Source organism: Platichthys flesus, chromosome 5, assembly GCF_949316205.1.
Source record: "Platichthys flesus chromosome 5, fPlaFle2.1, whole genome shotgun sequence".
NCBI lineage: Eukaryota > Metazoa > Chordata > Actinopteri > Pleuronectiformes > Pleuronectidae > Platichthys > Platichthys flesus.
The window spans coordinates 14,646,283-14,669,532 of record NC_084949.1 but is presented as its reverse complement, the minus strand read 5'-3'; the positions used below and the strand labels follow the sequence as shown (position 1 = coordinate 14,669,532).

Sequence of the window (23,250 nt, the reverse complement as noted above, 5' to 3'; positions counted from 1 at the left end):
TATTGACGTTATTTTGTATGTATTGCAGGATTAAAACAAATTAAATTAAAACCACTGAAGAATTTGAACTATTTTGATAATAGATAAATAGTTCAAATGACTTTTTAAAGCATAAAATAAATATTTGCCTTCTCGAGACTGTAAAACATAATAATTTGATGTTTTCTTCTTTGTGTCTTCTCTTGAGTTTGTATTAGTTGGACCAAATTAATACGAATATAATAATATAGTAGTAGTTTAAATATAATATTAATTTATTCAGTGTTGTTTATAGTGCTTTTACCAATGATCAAAGTCATTTTACATAGGATTAATAAAAGGCACAAGGCGGCTAAGTACAAATCTGAAATGCACATCGTACTCGCACATTTAAATATAAAATACACACAATTTTTAGTTTTAAATTAGTGGAGACTATAGAAGCCATGTGCATGACTGGGTTTCAATATTGAGCCAAAAAATACAAAATCGGCATAAGCTATAGTCATGAATGGACGATGTAATGCCTCTATTGGGCCACTAGAAGGAGGTATCATGTAGATTTAAGTCATACCGAACCATCATCAAAATAATTGAAACTGTTTTATTTCCCAAAACTTTACTAAAGAAACTCTACCTGAGTATTTGTTTATTACTTCAGTTCAACCTGACCTTATGTCTCGGGTCAATCCTCAAACCTGAAATCAACATCAAATCTGGGTTGTTATCCTTCCTGGACTCACCTGTCAGTTGGGTCATGTAAATATAGGAACACAGACGAGCTCTTTATGCAGACGATATAAACAATCCTGGTGTGACCCTCATATTTATGTTTATGTTTCCTAGAGTTGGCCCAGATGTAAATATTTTGAACATACAGTGTTCATTTGGAGCCAGTTAGTGGGAACGTGTGGAGATGTGTGAGGTTTTTTAGACTGAACCTGGACACTGAGGCCTGTGTCGGAGGTCGCCGTGTTTGCTCCATTTGGAGTAAAGGGGGGGATGGGCTTCACGGATTTCTGGAAACCCCTGGATTGCTTCAGTGTCTCAAAACCAGCTGTTAACATCTGCCAGGGGGGAGGGGCACGTCTAGAACATGGCACCACTTCAACAGTAGCAGACTCAGAGGCTTTCACAGAAACTACTCAGGGGTTGTAGAAGGATGTGACGCTGTTTCTTAAAGGACCACATCCACCACACAAGAGGACACACATGTTCAGTATTATATATACACATGTAACTGCTGACATGATGAATACTCATTCTTTTTGGGTGCTTGAGTAATTGATTCTCTAATCTAATATTGTCTCTGGTGATGGACGCTGAAGGTAAATTAAGTTTTGTTCATGTACAATATGTGAACAGAGTTGCCCTCACTTACTTGTGACCTTTATACTCCCGCATTTCCACTATAGATCTATAGATACAAGTTTTAAAAACCAACTGAGGATCTTTCATTCAAATAATGTTTAAATATTATTATGTGCAGGCTGGAAGGCCAACGTCAATGAAACAGAAATACATTACATCATGGTGTTGGTCAGATGACAGTTGAAAGTATTTTTTTAATTCTGACGCACTGCAAGACTGCTGCAAAAACTTTGAAAAACAACAGCTTACAGGTAAAAAAAACAAAAATCTAAATGACTGTAAGACCTTGGTTTTAAAAGTCATCTGTAGACATGAGAGAAGGAGTGCATGTGTGTCTGTGTGTGTGTGCCTGTGTGCGTGTGTGTGTTCAGGCTTCTGATATGTTGACTGTAATTTGATCAAATCCTGTTAGTTACCACTGTCATCACCGCTGTCCTTCAGTTCTGTCTGTGTGTGTGTGCGTGCAGTCTAATCACATCTGTTAACCCACTGGACATGACTAGGATTAGAAAACATGCACACGGTCACTATATTAGATAAAGCAGCACACAGTATGTAGTCCTGTTCTCTGATTTAGGGACGAGTAGTCATGTCAAGTGCATGATAAGAACTCTAGACAATGAGATGAGTCTGGCCTCAATGTAGCCCTCATTTAATTGTATGTCATGTCATGTGTAGCCTTGTTTCCTCCCAGTAAGAAGGTTACTGGTTCTAATCCTGGTTTTGGCCAGGGTCCCTCTGTGGTAGTTTACAGGTCCTTCCCATGTCTGTGTGGCTCAGCTTTCTCCCTTAGTTCTGAGACATGCAGTTGGACTGATTGAAATAAATTGTCCAAACGTGATTGTCAATGTTTGTGTCTCTCTGTATGTTGTCCCTGCGATGCACTGGGGACCTGTCCAGGGAGAACCCCGCCTCTCACCCAATGACAGGTTGTCTCCAGTCCCCCTCAGACCCTGAAAGGATACACAGTATAAATAATGGATGGAAGGAACAAACTGTTCAGCCTAGTGCTTGACTTCTGAATCACCACTGATTACATCTGATTCTTTGTAATAACGCCAACAGAAATAATCTTTTGACAAAAGGCCTGATCAGAGTAAGCACACAGTGAGCACAGCGTGCGCACAGAGTGACTGAAGCTAGATAGGAGCCATCAGATGCATTGGAGTATATTAACTGGAGTTCATAAAGCTACTGGTTTATTAGGACAACATGATAAGTTGTACAACATGTTGAAATCTAAATATGTTAAATAAATATGTGTTTAGCAGCCAAGCAAAACAACTGTTGTTTATATGCAACCATGCATATTTCACGAAGTGTCTGAACAGGAACCGGACTCACTGTATCAAATTGTGTCGAACAGCCTTGAAGGGACATCAGGGTCATGCTCTGTATTTGATCTGGAGGACAATGTATCGTAGATAAAAGGAGACACAGGTTCTTTTTTGGCGGCACATACAGTTCTGACTAATGACAGAATGATTACTTCATCACAGCCTTTTTTTATTACACCAAATCGTGGGACATGCAGGGATAGAAATGTACTGTGCAATCTCTTATACACACCACAGTGTGCACTTCTCAGGGGGTGCATTAACAGTGTGTGTATTCATGATGAATGTAGTAGAATATGTAATCCAGCCGCTATTTCAGCATTCCTCAAATAACACCCACAGCTCAGACTGCCCTCAGGAGCTACCCCCGTCTCTGCACACACACACACACACACACACACACACACACACACACACACACACACATACCCTCATGGAAACATACACACAGTTTCACATAAATATTATCATGGCCATGTGTTCTATCCCCACTGCAAAGTGATGTCATGAACCCACATTTACACTGCATGTTAAACAGCCATGATGATGGATGAATGAAGGAGAAGTATGAACATTTTGGAGCTGTATTTTATTTATCCTGAATTTCATGAATCTGGGGTAAGAATCTCTTTCTTTCAGTGAACATCACCAAGTGGGATACTAACCCTGAACCTTACTGCATCTGCCTCCAGGTAACTCGTAATTTGTTTTAAAATGAGAGGAGAGTATTTTATTTCGTGGACTCATTTGCGTCACTAATGACGGTGATGTTTTGCTTTGCAAATGCTCTGTTTACTTTTAAAGTTGAGCAGACTTCAGCGGCTGTGGAAACATCCGACAGATTTACATCTATGCAGGCCCATGCTTAGGCAATATATCAGATTTTCCAGGATCTAGACGTCTTCAGCTGTACAAACGTTACTTCTTTACAGCTTTCTTATTCCGGTGTAACATCGCTATTCTTATTCATCTATAATCTATGCTTAAGTGTGTCATTTTTTTTATTTTATTCAACTTTTTTCTTTATTCATTTTAGGAGTTTAAGAAAACATCATATAACCAGACAGCAAAATATACAAAGCGAGCAATAGAAGAGATGGACTCAGTCATGAAGACAAAAAAAAGGAGAATCAGCATAACATATTTTAAAGGGGCTGCTTATTGTACAGAGAATTCCAAGGTTCTGTGTGTTTAATCTCAAACATTCAAGCATGTGTCAAAGGTTGAAGCTGAAAGAGTCGCTCAGTCCCCCTTGGCCTCAGCCAAACAGAAATGTCTCCCGAATAGATGAAAGTATTCTAGTTGAGCTGGTTCTCAAAAACCTAAGTCTTTCCATCTATACGGCCAAAATCATTCAAATCTGACTCTCCTGTTATTGTTTTGATAATAGGAATCAGGCCAGGGTGGTATAACTTTTTAGGTGTTACTCAATGTGCTAGTACCAGGGGCAATTATGGAAATATATTCAATGATGTGTGACTTTGCACATAGCTATGTTTATACAATAGAAAACAAGGAATGACTCAGGGACAGGTAGAACTACAATAGTCACTTTGATCCCCTGCACAAAGTATGTCTTTTCTTTTACTTTTCCATTTGTTATGTGTCTGACAGACAGACAGAAAGAAAGAAAGAAAGAAAGAAAGAAAGAAAGAAAGAAAGAAAGAAAGAAAGAAAGAAAGAAAGAAAGAAAGAAAGAAAAAGAGACATGTCAGGTACAACAACGCTTTTCAGTTACATTTTGTGTATAGAAAATTGAAAAAAAATTAATTGGGAAATTGTGTTGAAATTCAGCAGGTGATTGTGTAAACAGATATAGGTCCCCACCGCACACACACACGCACACACACGCACACACACACACACACCCACACGATCTAAGTGATACGGCAGTAGCTTCCTGGCTCCACCCCCCAGCGATGATCTGGTCTAAATTTCTAACATCACACCACCGCTGTAGCCCCGCCCCCTGTCTGCCTCATAGAAGACGGTCAGTTGTGAGTCAAGCGTCATAATCTTTTGGCATCACTTTGCATCCTGCGTCTGAACCAGAGGCCGTTTTTACCCACCGCTCTCTCTCTCTCTCTGTGTCTCTCTCTCTCACACACACACAACACATCCAGCTTTTGACTTCAGCTGTCCCAGAAGGACACACAGGGAGAACAGGACATGTTGGGGATGTGGAGGGGACTCGCAGGACTGTCCACTTTTTGCTGTGTGCTGATGCTGATTCACTCTTCGCCTCAAGCAGGTAAGAAAGAAGCTCTTCGACGCACAGGGATGCTCCAGACCGATTTAATGCAGTTGCACTGAAGACAACTTTTCCCATCTTACATTCTTCATCACTTAAAATCAATATGAGTTACTGTTTCGTTTTGACTTTATCTTGATTCATTTCAAGTTTCCATGGAGCTTTTTACGCGTAAATGTTCAGGGGGATGAATCCTGTCCGATTTGGTGCATTTTTTGTAACTCATGTAAATTCTAAAAAACTGTCATCAATATAATCTACCGGTAGCGATGATCAATACAAATGAGAATCTCGTCCTTGAATGAACGGAATATACGCACTGCGCTTTGATTGGTTCGTTTCGCTCCAGAATGCGTCACAGCAGCCAATCGTGTTCTACTCGGTGCCGGCCGGTTTCAAGTGTCAGACAGCAGGAATAAATGAGGAAACAAGCGGTTGTCAAAGAGATGGGTGCGGCCGGGGTTTCTGGTCTCCTCCCTGCAGCAGGCTGGATTCTAAGGGATGCTGGAAAATCAGCATTTTTATTCTTGCAGTTGCGCACAAATGTTTGTTTGTGTGTGTGTGTGGGTGTGTGTGTGTGGGGGGGGGGGGGGTACTCCCCTGATAGAAGTTATAATGTGCTACACCAGAATAAAGGAGGAGGAAATGAGGGGGTATGAGATACAGTATATTTATGAGATATAGAAAACCATTTACAAGCAGAATTAAATGTACAACCTAAACAACAAACAAAAAACAAAGATAAGAGATGGTTTGTAAAGATGTGAGCGACCTCTGCAGGAAACCAATCAAAATATTTACATTGTATTGGAGGAAAATAAAGAATAAGTACATAATAAGATGAAAGAAGAACCTTCTCTGTTTTCCAATTGAACTCTGGTGTTCAGAGCCAGAGGCAAAGTCCTGCGTTATGGCCAATAATTATCTAATTGTTTTTAAAAACCACAAAAATGTGTAGTGAGTGAACCTACTGCCCTTCAAGGCTGAGAACTAACCCCACCTGCCAGCTGCTCCACTAATCCCCCAATAAGCTCAACTCTCCTCCAAGAGATTTACCGATTAAAACAAGACCCTTTTTACACTTTGTTGTGCTCACTTCCAGTCATAAGATCTACTCTGTGTGTGTTTGTGTGGGGGGGGGGTCAGGATTGGAGGGAAACATCCATAGGTGTGTTCTCTCTCTCTCTCTCTCTTTAGGTGAGGCTCTGCTGTCTTTAATTCACTTTGTGCATAGCAGACTCTGAAATGAGGCAGAGCTGGAAAGAGGAGGAGGGGAAAGAAGACTGGAATTTAAAGACTCTGGTGACTCGTGAAGACAAACACTGCAGTTTCACCTCTCAATCATTTAGAAATACCTCTGTGGCATCTCTCAGTAGGCAATCAATATAGCAATTACTAACTCAATCCATCACATTATAGCTCATGTTCACAAACCACAATTTGTCTCATTGGGTTTACAGAGGTGTGACGTCCTCTGCTCTTAACCCTCGAATAGAGTGAGAAGAAAAAATGAATTTATAATCAGAAAGCACAGTTTGAAACAAATTTCAAGCAAAATAAGACAGTAAAAGAGTAGAATAAAAGAGGTAAAGAGATCAGAAGAAATACAAAAATGGTGAAGTTAAAGTTGTAAAGCACAACAAATAAAGAACAGTGTAATATAAAAATAAGAGCAGAATGAATACAATGATGGTTGATCTCTAACTAGGATGGTTCGATATGTTGTTGCATGTGAGAATCAGAAGTTTGACTGTAATGCTGCACAGCAGTATTATTTATTACCCAGTGATAAATATTAACCTCAGAGTTTACTGATGAAGCATAAACCCAGATCCGAAGCAGAAGGGAGTTGCTGTTTCATCCTGGTTATTTATTAACTGCTGGGTCTATGTGTGAGTCAATATACACACCTCACACCACACCTGTGAGGGCTAGTCAGCTGTGTGTGCATGTGTGTTGCATGCATGTGCCGTCGAAAAGAGCCGTGAATGCATCGTTAGCGAGCAAAGTCACATGTTACCACAAAGGAGCAGAGTTGTCATGCAGCGTTGTACTGACGGACTGAACCTTACAGCAGCCGGTTGTGTGTGTTTGAGGTGGTGGCTGCTACTCCAGCAACCTTATTTGACTGGGTGGGTTTCTGGTTGTCAGGTCCAGCGGTGGGTATAAATAGGATCCACTCGGATTCAGTTTCACTACAGGGGCAAAGGATGCTCTCTCCTTTCTGGCATACTGTTCTGACTGGTAACCTGTACAAGTATAGCAATCCTTTTCTCTTTTCTATGATGCGATTGCTTTTTTCTAACTTTCTCAAGTGTAGCTGTCTGTTGTGCAAGTTCTTCGATACGGGAAGGATATGGCTGTGGTTTAGGTGACACCTTTCAATTTCCGCATTAGCTGCACAAGCCCAAAAAAGGTGTTTAGTTAAAAAAATTGATTAATGACCTATTAATAACTGATCTATGTGGTTATGCTAGTTTCCAAGAAAAGTGAAGTTGATGTACAACTTCACTAGCTAAACTAATCCTGCTCACTTTTAGTGGTGGAAAATGAAAGCATCTGCCTCTACAGTTTATAGTTTCCACGAGGTAAGAGGAGTCTGAATGTCAGGAAGTGTGAGCGTTGGACCTACTTATAGATAAACTCTATTAAATTTTATTGTTAACTTGTCACACAGCAAATCTTCAGGGGCAGTTGGGAGACCCTATTCATTACATTACATTTCATTTAGCGGATGCTTTTATCCAAAGTGACTTACAATAAGTGCATTCATCCCCGAGGATAAACCAAGAACAACAAGAATCAAGTAGTATTCCTGGAAGCTCCACTGGATGTGTGCCTGGCCTCCATGCAACGAGTGTAAGGGTTTGTGTGTCACACTTTCCCAGAAAGCATGAGTGTGTGGGTTAGGCAGGAGGATCATCTCAAGTTCAGTTTTCATTCCTCTATCAGTGAAACCACACATTGCCTTGATGGTGCCAAGAAAACGAGAAACGGTCAATGTCTCACTTCTCTTTTTTTCGTTTCACATTTTCAACGGCGGAGAGCATCCCTCTCGAGGAGCCTGGGGTAGAGAAAGCATCCTCTCCCTGTTTTCCAGTCTCCTCACACCCTTCACTTTGTTTTAATCTGCCAGGTCTATTCTGCCCTTGTTTTAAAAGATCTGTCATCGCTCATTGACACACCGAGGCTGACAGACTTCCTTGTGTTCAGAGTCGCCTTGTCACTGTGGTGATGCTGTTATGAGGAATGCCACTCTGTGACCAATCGGTAACTGGTGGTGTGATTGTTCAACTCCTCCCCTAGCCTATTGTCTTAAAGAGATAGTGTGACGTACCCGGCCACAGCCTCCAGGCATCAGGAGAGCCGGGCAGGGCAGAGGTGATGGGGGAGGACACACACACACACACGCACACACACACACACACACACACACACACACACAGACACACACACACACACACACTGTGGATGGCCTGTGTCCCTTTCACATGTTCCTTGATGTGGATGCCCCCTTCGCTCTGGCTGGAGGGTTCACTGAGGTGTGATCGTCTCAGGGGACGACCTCAGTGCCCAGAATAAATCTGGGTCAATTCACGGCCGTACGACTTCAAACTCAAACTAGTGAAGCTGTTGACACCTGCTTTACATAAGGTGTGTGAGGCCTGCTCCACACCTGCAGTGTGTCACACCAGGATAAAACCTGCTTTCATTCCAGTGACATTAATTAACACTGAGCAGACGTGGCAGAGACGATTAACGTGAATAACACGGAGAATAAAACAAGGAGAGAATGACCAAAATAATAATTTTGTGGTACATCCAGGACAATATGAGATTGAATTTAAATTTTCAATATTTTCATTGATATGAGTGTGTGAAATTTGCTGCAGCTTAATTGAATTTAAGGGAACTGTGTGGCCTTGGCAGAAGTGTGTGCTTTACTCAGGGCCAATCTGGTTCTAACATATTTTGCATTTAATTTGAATCTTTAATTAAATTTAAATCTTTTCTTTTTCTTTTAAATATGTCCCTTATTGTCTGGAAGTAAAATGAAGTGAACTTGTGGTTGTGGGGGGTGTGTGTCTCATCTGTAACCAACAGGAGTCAGGGAACCTCACCTTGTTGTTATCTTCATGTGGTGATTCCATGAGTTTGGCAAAGAGTAAAAGGTGTGGTTTTCACACTGTCACTTATCTGAATGTCTGGGACATTCCATTTTTTTCGTCATGTGTTTAATTTCCAGTTAAACATTAACCACTCAGGAAATCCTTTCCTCTGCGTATGTAGACACAAGCTCACGTTAACCCAAGGTGCTCACGAACAGAGAAATGTAGATTAAGCAGTAATACGCTGATAAGGTCAGCGGCCATTTGTCATGTTGAATGTAAAAGAAGCTGTCGGTTTGTTCTAGTATGACACTGCATGAACTCCTGTTTGTTTCATCCTTCCTCACAGATGCAGCCAGCGCATGCAGCTCCACTCAGTTTATGTGTGGGAATGGGAGGTGTGTCACCACAAAGTGGATCTGTGATGGGACGGACGACTGTGGAGACGACACTGATGAACTTCCTGAAACCTGCGGTGTGTGTTTTTTTTTTTTTTATCACTATCAAATTAAATGCAAATGTTATATATGTTATATAATTGAGATTAAGCCAATTATTATTTCCATTAATCTGACAATCATTTTTATAATTAATAAACATCTTTCATACAAAATGTGAAAAAATACTGGGGAAAAACTATTCATACTTTCAAAAATCTTAATTTACTGTAACTTGTTTAATCCAATCAATGATTAATATAACAAAGAAATTTACTTTAGTATCATGTACGAAAAGACAAACATCAAGTGTGCAGATTTGAAACGATGGAACACATTATTTTGAGATTTTTTCTTAAAAATGGTAACAATTAATCAACCTCTTCTGTTAATAACACATTATAACGCTACTACAGAGCAGTAGTTAGTTTGAAATGATACTCTGCTGTATAGTGACAGGCCTTATCTCTCTGTAAGTACATTCAAGTACTGCCTTGAGTTTTTTTTAACATGTGTTTTGTTTCTGTCCTCAGCAAGTAAAACCTGTCGGGAGACAGAGTACAGCTGTGGCCTCCCCATGAACCAGTGTGTCCCAGTAGGCTGGCACTGCGACGGCAAAGAAGACTGTGGAAACGGGGCTGACGAGAAAAACTGCAGTACGTTGAATACCGGAACTAGAAAAGTGTTTAATTAACCAATAAACCAGTTTATTCACTTTCAGTGGATGACAGTTAAACATCACAAGCAGCAACTGAGAATTTAAAGACAACAGGATTACAAAGAAGGACATGCAAAGCTATTTAAACCATTCCTATAATAACTATAACTAGAAAACTATAAAACATTTACCTAGATAGATGGATGCATTGATAGATAGAGTCTTTATTGTCACTGTGCCTCAGTACACAACTGAATTTCATTTGGCAGCAGTCCACTTAGCAGCATGGTATTTATGCTGATACGTTGTTATAGTATGTAAACCTGGCATTTAGAAACAAACACAATGTCTAGATTATAAATTAACTCCTCTCTTCTCCCGCCTCTGACTCACCACAGCAGCCAAACAGTGCAAAGGTGAAGAGTTCCGTTGTGCCAATGGCCAGTGTATATCCCAAGCCTACTTCTGTGACAGCGACATCGACTGCACCGACGGCTCAGACGAGGCCTCCTGCCCTAAGCCCTCCTGCAGCTCTCGCTCCTTCACGTGCAACAACTCGGTGTGCGTGCCGGCCCTGTGGGCCTGCGATGGTGACAAGGACTGTTCCGACGGGTCTGACGAGTGGCCAGAGAACTGCGCTGAGAAGAAGCCGGACGTGGCGCCACGCTGCGACGTCCAGGAGTTTCAGTGCGCTAATGGGGAATGTATCCACAGCAGCTGGAGATGTGACGGATCTCCGGAATGCAGGGATCATTCGGACGAGGTCCACTGCAGTGAGTTGGCTTCACCGGAATATTCTTTTATTCATGGTCCTCTCTTTGCTTTGAAGCCTATCCCTGCTTTATATAACAGCATAATATCCATCAAGAAGAGCCATGCTTTTCTCCTTGTCCTGTGTTGTCTCATTCTACCCATCTCACTCCGTTGCCTCTCCCTCTCTCTGTCTCTTTTTCACCCATTTGTCCTCTTTTTCTAGGTCATCCTACTTGTCGACCAGATGAGTTCCAGTGCATCAATGGCGATTGTATCCACGGCGCCCGCCAGTGTGACAATAAGGCCGACTGCAAGGACCAAAGCGATGAGATCGGCTGCCACATAGGTGACTCTCACAGAAATCCGGTCCGGTTTTCATCCATGGGAAAGTCTTAAATGTTAAATTCACACCTGCGTGTTCTTCTCTCCGCAGAAAATGCATGCGAAGGCCCGACCAAGTTTAAATGCAGCAGCGGGGAGTGTATCAACATGGAGAAGGTGTGTGACAAACAGAGCGACTGCAGGGACTCGTCTGATGAACCTGTCAAAGAGTGTGGTAAGTGAAACCTTATGTAATCATCCACCCAAAAGGGCAAAAATCATCAGTTTATAGCATGGGGATTAGAGTTCTGGTGTACGCTAAAGTGAAACCACGTCACAGTGAGGAAAATATATTTGGGAACATTGAACCAAGCGGAACCACTGGCCTAGATAGTTTGTGGTCAGTGTGAGTTACCGTTAGGAAAACAGTGGACATGAATATCATTTGTATTTCCCGTGTGTCTGCGTCTCCACAGGCAACAACGAGTGTTTGACAGGAAATGGCGGCTGCTCCCATCACTGCAATGATCTGAAGGTTGGCTTCAACTGCTCCTGTCCTCCTGGATACATCCTGAAGATGGACGAGAAAACCTGCGAAGGTGAGAGGAGGAAGGAGAGGACTGGCCGAATTTTAGAAACATTTGAAAAGTCCATCTTGTAGCCACATTTACTTCTAGGACAGTTCATTTAAGCAGTGGTGGAGGGAGTAACTCATTTTATTTTGTAAAAGTACAATTAACTAGACAAACATGCACTCAGGTAAAAGTTAAAAAAAAACTTTTCTACTTGAGTGGGAGTAAGTAAGTCCCTGGTTTTAAATATAAATAAAGTTTTAAAATAAAATAAAAGTAGCTGTCAAGTGTAGTCTAAGCAGGGTCTAGTGTTTATCTGCTCACTTTGATTGGATTAGATTTCCCTCTTGTTGTTGATTACTTCTATAAAAGTGACAGATACACGTAAAATGTAGAAAGAATACTGAACTAACTTACACAAAATTAGCTAGTATGCGTTTTTTCTTAACACAAATTAGTCCACAAAACAAAGCCGAGTGTCTATTTTTTCTCCCCAGTGAGTCATATTCTATGTCACAAACGCATCAACAACTGAGACGCTCTCTAACCTCAATGTTAGTACATTCCCCTGGTTGTCACGTTTCTATCTCTGCCGGGTCAGTGCCAGATGTAAGGAGATGTCGGTGGGTTTTTTGACCAGTGGAAAAGGAGCTTAAATATATGTACTTCTTTACAACCCGCCAATAAATTTAGCATACACTGTATTAGCAACTTGACTGCTGGTGTAACTGAATTTTCCTCCTGACTGTTCGTTCCCTTGCAGACATTAACGAATGTGCCGAACCGGACACGTGCAGCCAGATCTGCATCAACCTGCCCGGCAGCTACAAGTGTGACTGCCAAGGCGGCTATGAGATCGACCCCGCGACCAGGACATGCAAAGCTGAATCAGGTAACGTTTGAAAGAAAGCCTGTCTCTCCTCAAAATGTTCTCCTCTTTGGATTCATGGTGTTGCTGTGTTCCTGTGTGAAAACTCTTTTCTTCTGTGTCCTCCAGGCACCGTACCTACGCTGTACTTCACCAACAGACACGAGGTGAGGAAGATGATGGTGGACCGCAGCGAGTACGTCGGTCTGATCCCACAGCTGAAAAACGCAATGGCTCTGGACATGGATATGCCAAACAAGATAATCTTCTGGTCTGACGTGGCCCTGAAGAAAATCTACAGGTTAGAACGACTGAGGCCTTACTGCTGATGATTTTTTGTTATTTTCCGCTCCTTCTTGTAATTAGTGCTAGCAGTGCTAACCAAATGTAGAGAAACTAGTATATAGCTGCCAGTGTTGTCGTTATTTCTGGCGCATGCTCATTACACAAAGGAACAATGGGCGTGCATGAGGGTGTGACCTCATTGTTTCCCAAACATCGTGCTTTAAACCCGCGTCCCATTCCCGACAGCTCCAAGCTCGAGGTGGCCAGTAACTCCTCTTACCACACTGAAGTAATTGGCAGTGGGATCGAGGCCCCTGAAGGAATCGCAGTGGACTGGATCCATGGAAACATCTACTGGACCGACAGCATGTTGAAAACTATCTCTGTGGCAACGACTGACGGCAGCAAGAGGAAAACGCTCATCACAGAAAACTTGGAAAAGCCAAGAGCCATCACCGTGGACCCGGTGAATAAGTAAGTGAAAGTTTGAGAACGGTAGTCATATACAGCTGAACTCAAGTGAATCGCTAAATAAATGTTTTTCTTCCCCTGATTTATAATTCATGTTTTGTTGCGTCCCTTTTAGTTTTGTGTACTGGACAGACTGGGGTGAGGAGGCTAAGATAGAAAAGAGTGGATTGAACGGAGCCAATCGTGTTGCCCTGGTGACAGACAACATTGTGTGGCCCAATGGCCTCACTCTGGGTAAGCAGGAAACCAAGAATTCCAATCCAAACCTCACAGAGATCATACAGCCCTGATAACCAATCAAACGTCTTGTTGTTTGCTGTTCTCTCCGGACAGACATGGTCAACCAGCGTCTGTACTGGGTGGACTCCAAGATGCACACGCTCTCCAGCATCGACGTGATGGGAGGGACGCGGCACAGGCTCATTTACGACGAGGACAAGCTCTCCCACCCCCTGTCCCTCGCTGTGTTTGAGGTAAGCAATGAAATAAATGTATCCACAGATGAAAAATGGAGCCACTGAAGATCACAGATGTCCTGTCTGATACATTAAAGCACTTTTTGCACAATCACCTGAGAACGTCTGCACTATTGGGTTTCGTACATTCTTTGGTGATTGCGTTTCACTTATGAGGAATCTAGCTGGAAGGAACATTTCCGGAAAATGAAGCAGCTGACTCAGACATTTGTGCCCTTCCAATCACCCCCTCCGGACCATTTCAGGAGAAAGTCTGGAGTTCAGTGCATGTCTGAAAGCACAGTCTGATGCAAATTCATTCAAATGTATTTCACTCTAATTCAAACCAGTAACTCATTAATCCAACTCATATGCAGTTATCAGGCGGAAATCTTTATACTGGGAAGTCAGAGCTTTAACTGCTGTGGTTATTCAGTCCCAATAAGTAACGATATTGAACCTTGTCTTTCAATAACCATCAGCAAACTTACTCAATTTGAATCCTTTCTTTTAAACAGGAGAAAGTGTTTTGGACAGACATGGGCAATGGCGCAGTTTTTAGCGCCAACCGTCTGACGGGGAAGGATATCAACGAGCTGGCAATGGACCTGGACCAACCCGAGGACATTGTACTGTACCACAACCTCAAGCAGCCCAACGGTACGGAAACATCCCTCAATCTTGGAGTCATCATGACAAACAACGGCCATGTAATGTTTTGTAATGCTTATTGTTGCCACTCTTCTGTCGTAAAGGTACTAACTGGTGCAGAGAGAGCAACAGGATGAATGGAGGTTGTGAGTTTCTGTGCCTTCCTGCTCCTCGGATCAACCAGCGCTCTCCGAAGTACACTTGTGCCTGTCCTGACCACATGACAATGGGGCCTGACATGAGGACATGCGTGGCAGGTAAATACCCCCCTGTGCACGGCCCTGCATATGAACTGGAAATGAACAGAACCTCTATAGTGACCCTTTTACATTTTTTGTTTCCCATCAGGATCAGTCGCTCCTCCTGTGAAAAACACTACTGAAGCTACGCTCCCACCTAAAGTTCCCGCCAAGCCGACTACACCCAGGCAGCTCGTCCCTATCTCTACAGCCACAACCACAACCACCACTAGAGTGACTGAAAAGCTCCCATCTAACTCATCCATCCAGCAGCCTGTCGTCACTGCTCAAGGTACAGAAACGAGTCCTGTGTGTGGCTAATGAAAGAATCAATGAAAGGGTCTGAATTAAAGTCCATGAACCCAATCTCATGGCAGTAAAAAATTAGCTATAGCTTAGCATAAAGACTGGAAATGGCTGAAACGCTGAAGTTCCACCTTCCAGCTCGTCTAAAGCTCACAAAACACATAGAGCCCTGACTCACACCTGGTGCAAAAAAGCATGAAGTGGTGATTCAATTGTCATATTCCGATCCAGCCCCCATCTTGCACTTGCACCCAGTTCCAGGATGTATTATTAAGATCATGATATGCCTTTACATAGCAATCTGCTAAGGTGTTGACTTGACTTTTTAAAGTAGATTTTTGGGACTTTTTTGATTGGACAGAACCAAGGTTGTGAAGAGGGGATGGAGATAGAAAGGGGTTAACATGCCGCAAATGGCCACATGCCGGAATCGAATCCTTCAACTAGGCCTGAAGCCACAGTATGGGGCAACTACTCTACCAAGTGAGCTATACGGCGCACTGTGCACTGGAAGTTTTTAAATAATGGCAGACGACATTAAAAACACACCCATAATTAACATGACACTAAGTCCAACCCTGTTAAACAATGCGCCTGACGCACTGACATTTATTACGCAAAAGTGGTTAGGACACACCCTTGGGGCACCTTCGCCACGTGCTTCCAACTCTGTGCATAGATCATTAAAATGGAGCATATACTGTTTATTCCCAACACAAACCAGAAGTTCAAAATGATAATTTGCCCTGGAAGGCACATTATTGTTTGTGGTCTGGTCCAATGACTTCCCTGAGTCTCCTTTGCTTGTTATGCTAAGCTCATCTCTTACAGTATTTATCACAAAAACACACAAGAGTGACACTAACTTAATTTTTTCGAAGAAAAGAGGATGTATATTTAGAAAAGATGGTATTCTTTGTTTTTCCAGGTAGCAAATTTGCAGCTGTGCCTGAAGAAGCCGACCCATCCCACCCTATCGCTCTCTATATCGTGCTGCCAATACGTAAGTTCCACATTTCAGCTCCTCTGTGTCAAACACTCGAGAGCACAGTCTGTGCCCTCTACAGTCACACATACAGTCTGAATGACCTGTAACCCTTCTCCTGCTCTGCAGTGGTCATGTCCCTGCTGGTCTTTGGAGCAGTGTTGCTTTGGAGACGCTGGCGTCTGAAGAACACCAACACCATCCACTTTGACAATCCAGTGTACCAGAAAACCACAGAGGACGAGGTGCACATCTGCAGGAACAACTCTGACGGCTATGTTTATCCTCAGGTATGTTCACTGTGATGCCACTTTTGTTTTCTATCGTTATTCAATAGGGTTTGTTCAGTTTGAAAGCATGACTTATTGATTTCACGTTCAGATTGTGCAATGCTTTCACTCCGAACCCTGCACTTACACTCACATAGCTCCTGCTTTTGCTTAGATTTGCAATGCTTGTGCGCTTGAACTCAGATATTTTGTTGCTTGGACAGATTTCCTGCGCTCCGGTTTCAGCTCGTCTACTGTCAGATTTCTCCTCTGCCAAAATTCAAATTTATAGAATGCCAGGTGAAGTGTTGACAAATGAAATTGTCAAGCCCTAGTTGTGGGTGTGCTTTACTTCTTTGAGAGACCTATACTGGCGGTAACTGACTTCCTAAGATGTTTTTGAAGAAAAAATGAGGACACCATCATGGGAGGAGATCAGCAGATGCTTGGTCAACATTGCAAAAATGAAGGATCTCAAATAAGTGTTTTACATTGGGAACACAATTGAAAGTGCCCTGTTTCTTTTTTCTTCCCCTATTTTATGGGAACAGCAGAAGTATCCATAAAAAGGGAAGGACAACTTAATTTGAAAACTCTTAAACATGACATTCTATTGGTTGGGGAATTTGGTCTTATTCCACAAAACAAGAATCAAAGCGCAGAAGAAGAAAAGAGAGAGAGCAAATGTTTCAGGCAAGCACAGAAGCACAGTGAGCAAGAGGAGAAGAGCTGAAGCTGGAGCACAAATCTAAGCACAAACGTGTAAGCGCAGGGTTTAGAGTGAAGCATTAAAAAATCTGAAGGTGACATCAAGTCCTGGTCAAAAAACTGAAAGACCACGCGCTTGTATGAAAAAAACATAATTTTACAGTATTAATTATACAGTATTTCTTTTTTCTACAGAGACAAATGCTGGGCATGGAGGACATGGATGTTGCTTGAACCAAAGATGAAGAAGACAAACACGAAGCAACAAAGGCCATTTCTTATTCTGCTGCTGCTTACCAGCCGCCTCCGCCCCCCCCCCCCCCCCCCCCCATCCCCCCAACCCCCCCCCACCCCCCCACCCCACCCCAGTGACCTCATTTAGTGGCCTTTGTTTCTGACCTCAGCACTGTGCCGTCCAAGTCAGATGAAAGAACTTAAAAAAAGAAGAATAAAAAAACGTTGAACATGGCATAATAGAGTATAACCACCGGAAGCCATTTTGTTAAACCACAAGATGGTTTCAAAACGAAGGACCAATGCGCGCTTTTAGAAGAAGAAGCATCATGCTGCATGAGAAGGTGTAGATGGATGCTCGCTTTACAGCCAACACATCACCTCAGTATGTTGCCCACCTAAATACACATGGATCAAAATCTCTGATCAATGAATTTAACTTGAAAAACTTTACTGTCCCAAAACGCATGTGTGCCTTTCATCCACACTCTGGGTGTACACACAGTAAATGCCTTACTGATCCCACTTCCTCTCAAACCTGTTTCTGTGGTAGTTAATGCTTGAGTGCTTTAACCCCAGAGAGTGACGGCCTCCATTACAAACATATCGTGGCCTTCTCTTTTCCTGGACACAGCTTTGCACATTTAGTATCAGAGGCATTTTTCTACTAGCAACTATTATAGTCAATCACATCTGAATCAGTGCTTGTTTGTTGTCATTCTCTGAGTGAAGCATCTGTTTGTGAAGAGTCACAGATGGTTTGTTTCATAAATGGAAAATGCTGCTGAGTTTTCTGAAGTCAACCAAAATGAAGTAAATGTTCTTTTTTTTTCTCTTTTTTTTAAATGAAGATTGTTAAAGTAAAAGAAATGATTTTACTGTAAGTGACCACCTATCGTAACACTGTAAATAATGTCTGTACATATTCACATATTCACTCTGGTGTTGCCTTTTTACATTTGTAAATTTGAATCAAGAAATATTGTACATATGTGTAAGATTCTTTAATTTATTTATGGATGTATGATAGAAGGTTTATTTTTGGTGTTTGTCAACTGGCTGCAAGTACAGTATATACTGTATTTTAGTGATTTAGTTACATCTCAGCCAGATTAAACTTATTTTAACTTATGCCTGTCCAGTTTCGTGCGCGCCACATTCTGTATGAGTCAGTGCTGTGGGGCAGTGCGTATTGTTTGGAACCGTTGTACATGTTACAGAGAAACACTGAAGAAACTCTCTTTGTTCCTTAAATCACATAATTTATTTTTGCTCCTGCCTTTCTGATATGATGCAGTTACTATCTACAGTCTACAAAGAATGAAGTACGAGTATATTCATGCACAACAGCCTGCACGTCACAATGTTCATGTTTATTTGTGTTGATCTTTGTTTTAATAAAAGAAAAAAAGTTTCTCATATTCATGTTTGGGGGTTTTATAATTTGGAAAGGTTTTTATCATGCCACACACGGGTTTAAAGCCATTTGTGAGGATGTTGTGTTCTCACTGGAAAATAACAAAATAAAGTGTTATGGTCAGTATGCAGACGAAAAACGTTGCGGTGAAATGGCTCCAGTTTAATTGACACCCAGTGTTTTTGTATATTATCATGTTAATACTAGAAGTGCACTCAGTAGAGCCCGGCCCTCTGCCAAGTCCCCTGAAATTAAAGCAGGCCTCATTAAGGTCACATTATGTTTCTCAACTGGACAATGATGATGGTTACAAGTTTCTAGCCCTAATCTTTTACATTTTATACTTTTACAAGTTTAAATCCACTAACTCCAGATTTTCATTAGGATCTGGATTAAATCTATAGGAGTAACACAAAAAGGTCAGAAATTTGAGCTATCTTGCAATGTTAGAGAATTTTTTTTTAAATGTTCCTAGATCTGCCTACTGATACAGATCAATACCAAAATATACGTTTTCTTCCCATAACACATCCTTCAGCCCAGTTTTGTGTTAATCCATCCAGTAGTTTTTGGGTAATCCTGCTAATAAACCAGCACAGATGAAAACCTAACCTCCTTAACTGGCTGAGGTATAACAAGTTAAATAAGTCGATTCCTCATATTACAAATGCAACTATGCTGTAGTCTACTATGAAGTTAGGAATATAACACATAACGTGCACACTTAAGTCGTGTAAAATTGAGACACAAATCCAACCCTAATCATTAGACTATTTCAGCACATGAGATACAAACTGATCTCAGTTTCTCCTCTGACAACACTGTTTGTTCTTAGAGTACTATCAATGTCCATGAAAGCTGTTATTGTTTCTGTTGCCTGGTCACCATGTTGCCATTGCTCCCTGCATCTACAACACAGAACAAGCCCACGGATTGGACGGGTGCTTCAACTTATCACAGCCAGTATCTCATCCTTCCTCCCTGCCTCTTATCAAAGAGCAGATTTGTCACCACGTGATGGGAACTTTCATGTTTTTCTACCTGAACCAGTTTAAAGAAAAATATGGATTACTCTTTGTGAGGGACCTGCTGGTTTCACCTGTTGTTGTTGTTGTGTCAACAGAGTTCAGTGTTAATCACAGTGTTGTGACCTTTGGAGGAAGATGAAGTGATTAAAGCTCTTTTGTCTACCATTCCTAATGACATTCAGAGGACGATATATGGTTCAATGCTTGGAACCTAGAATTTTTCTGCTGATTAAATAGTCTGATACTGATACATGAAATTGTGCCTTTACGTCTGAAGTTGGCTTTTGGTTTAAAAAAAAAAAATGTCATAGTTTTCTTTGTATCTGCGTTTTTAATCCCTCTGTCCCTAACCTTTACATTTTCCCTTTAGAATTGAACTCCTCTCATTTTAAATGTAGGGTTACTGATTTCGTGTTAGAGTGAGAGAGTAGCGCTGTTTGGACTGACGGACCCATAAAACAAACAACCGGTGAACATCCTCTCTCTAACCTAATAAACCTCCTCCATAATTCATCTTCAATAATGCTTCCTGTCTGTAAAAGAAAAAGCTCCGGCAGAGCTGCGTCTGCTGCAGCGCACCAGAGAGCAGTGGGGGTGGATACTGAGTAAGCAGAGGGAAATCATATATCTACAACATACAGACCTCCTAACAGAAAGGGAAGCTATCTAGTGGTTGGGCAGGAACCAAACCTGCTGTGAACATTTGTTGAGTAATAAAAAAAATAACAAAAACACCATCCATGACAGTGCGACTAGAGGAACTGGATTTCCATTGTGTTACAAATACTTCACATGTCGCCAAACTCGTTTCTTCCTCACTCTGATGTCTGAAGGGAATTTGCAGGAGTTGCATTCATTTCATTCACACATGTCGAAAAATCCAACTTCAGCATCGGCCTCAGGGCACAGTCACACACATATCGTGGTTCAAAGGTAAACTCCTCGCAAAGCTAAACTGCGATTTGCTTTATTCACCTCTTCGCTTGTACCAAATGGAAGTGAACAGGAGGCAAAGGCTCGCTATTGATATGTCTTTGTGACCGTGCCATTGAGGACATTTTGGAAAAGACAGGACAATATGGCCGGTCTTTTTCCGTTTTAATGGGTTAAAGACTTTTTGGGTGAAGCTTAAACATAAATTGTGATTGTTGAGGTTAGGGTAAGGGGCTGGGGATGCATTATGGCAGTTGTATTAATCTAATGAATGTGAGGTGTCTCAGCAATGGTCTCAGCCCCATAGAGGTGTGTGTGTGTGTGTGTGTGTGTGTGTGTGTGTGTGTGTGTGTGTGTGTGTGTGTGTGTGAGTGTGTGTGAGTGTGGGATGTGCTGCTTTAACCTGGAAACTGTGGCATGTGGTCTGTCAGGAACTGGGTTTCACATTCCAGTGAGGAAGACTCCACACCCAACAGAGTCATCGTATCTGACGTGGGCAAAATGTCCCTATTGGCTTTGTGCATTTACTTTACTGAACATTTGATTTGACGAGAGGATGAATCTATGATTTCCACTGCCAATGGAACTAGTGGGATATCGTATGTTGCCATCACTATTGCAGCATCATTGTTGAGACTCGGCTCTACTTTACATATTAGCCTGGGTATCACTGTGTGGTGAAATTTGCTTAGCCCATGAGGCCACAGGCAAATACACCTGAGGCTCAGGTGAAAAGTGACACCTGCCTCCAGCTATGCTCTGTCAACCTTATCCTCATCTCTATTTACACAGCGATACCATCCTCTATTGGTTGGCTGGTACCCGAAGGGTGGAGCTGCATCTCACACCACCGACTCGTAAGCAAAGGGGAGTGTCCTCGAAAATTGACAGTGGGGGAGCAGTTGGAGGGGTGGAGGGTGGATGGATGATAGATGTTATGTTCCGATGATATGGTAACAGCAACAGCCTGGTTGGTCTCTGCCTGACAACCCTGGGCTGAACTACTGCAGCATCTCTGGCTGCATGAGTCAGGTGGATGTACAACTGATACATGCAGTGTAACACACTTATGCTGCTAAGTGGACTGCTGCCAGATGATATTCCGTTGTGTATTGATGCACAGTGGCAATAAAGAATCTATCTATCTATCTATCTATCTATCTATCTATCTATCTATCTATCTATCTATCTATCTATCTATCTATCTATCTATCTATCTATCTATCTATCTATCTATCTATCTGTCTTTCTATCTATCTATCTATCTATCTATCTATCTATCTATCATGAAAGCTGTTTACTTTAATGAAGTAAAAGGCAGGTGCTGAAAGGTCATGAGGATCTCTGTTGGGTATATTGCATCAATGCCAAAACTTTCACTTACATCCATTATCACAGCACCTATCACAGGAGGTCTCACTAATATCTCTTTCACTCTGATCCACCGTGCTGCGCTCAACTCGTCTGACCCTGACAGTGTGTTTTCACTCTCAACAATAGAGCCCTTGAGTGGTAGAAACATGACCAATCCGCAAAGGTCAGAGAATACAGCTCATAGTTGTCTTTCTCATGATGAATTCCAAGTGAGGATTGTCTTTGTAGAGAGCTCAGTTTAAAGAATGTATAAACTGGAGAAAAAGGCTCCTCCTGAAAGAAGTGTGTGTGACATGATGATCCTTCAGAGAGCTCACATCCTGTGTGAACACATGTCTAAGAATGGCTATCACATTTATATAGCTCTGATATCTCATTAGAAAAACAGTGTTCTGATAAGGAGAACCAGCGCTCTATGGACAAAAGGAGTGGGACACTGGAAAAGACTGATCTCCATCTGGCTCTCCACAGCACACATTTACACGCCTGTATTATGACTGTTTTTATGAATGTTTTTCTCAGTCACTGCCTTCCTACACGAGGCAGATAAGAGGCAGACAAGGGAATTTGAATGGAAAATAGGATCTGGGGCATAATACCACACCGATAGCCTTAAAGGCGGGGTGAGCGAGTAAAACGTGGATATCTTGTAGAGCAAGCTTTATGGGTCAAGAGGTTCCTGAGGCATGTGATCAGCAAGAGTTTTTTTACAACCCTGAGGCCAAAGGGCAGCAGGTCACTCAGGAAACTCCAGCAGAATCCAGTGAAGAATAAAAAAACATGTGAAGGTAAACATATATCTAAAGGTTTAAATTTGTGCTAAATAAACATTTTCTGTGTCATGCAAAAAGCCCAGGACATGTCCGTGAAGAAAAGGACCATGTTCATAGTTTACAAAGGACTTGTTATATAAGTATATTTTGAATATTGGATTGTTTTGCTTGTGCATTCAGAATATGGATTAGAGGAAATAAACAATATTTGTTCGATGTCTTGGCCCCAGGGGGAGAGATATAATCAAAAAGAATTAAGAATACTAATAAAAAACCTATAAATACTTTGATGTATAAATGTGTATGTATATATGTATATATATATAAATATGAATATGTATGTTTATATATATATGTATCATTTGTATCTAAATGTTGAAGGGTAAGTTGACCTGTAAATACTGTGGAATAAAAAGTACCCGGAAGTCTAGTCGAGCTTCAAATAGTACATATTCCTCTGATCTGT

The 23,250-nt window shown here is 41.7% G+C and overlaps 1 protein-coding gene across 1 annotated transcript; it reads left to right on the top strand.

Moving 5' to 3' along the window:
• The first annotated feature begins 4,747 nt into the window (after window positions 1-4,747).
• Window positions 4,748-17,323, top strand: ldlrb (low density lipoprotein receptor b). The gene is made up of 18 exons (XM_062387114.1): window positions 4,748-4,938; window positions 9,397-9,522; window positions 10,018-10,140; window positions 10,541-10,915; window positions 11,119-11,241; window positions 11,329-11,451; window positions 11,693-11,815; window positions 12,552-12,680; window positions 12,786-12,957; window positions 13,188-13,415; window positions 13,528-13,646; window positions 13,746-13,885; window positions 14,386-14,527; window positions 14,623-14,775; window positions 14,867-15,049; window positions 15,992-16,066; window positions 16,178-16,338; window positions 17,221-17,323. The coding sequence occupies exons 1-18, from the start codon at window positions 4,857-4,859 to the stop codon at window positions 17,257-17,259; spliced, it is 2,616 nt and encodes an 871-aa protein (XP_062243098.1). The 5' UTR covers window positions 4,748-4,856; the 3' UTR covers window positions 17,260-17,323.
• Window positions 17,324-23,250: the final 5,927 nt, after the last annotated feature.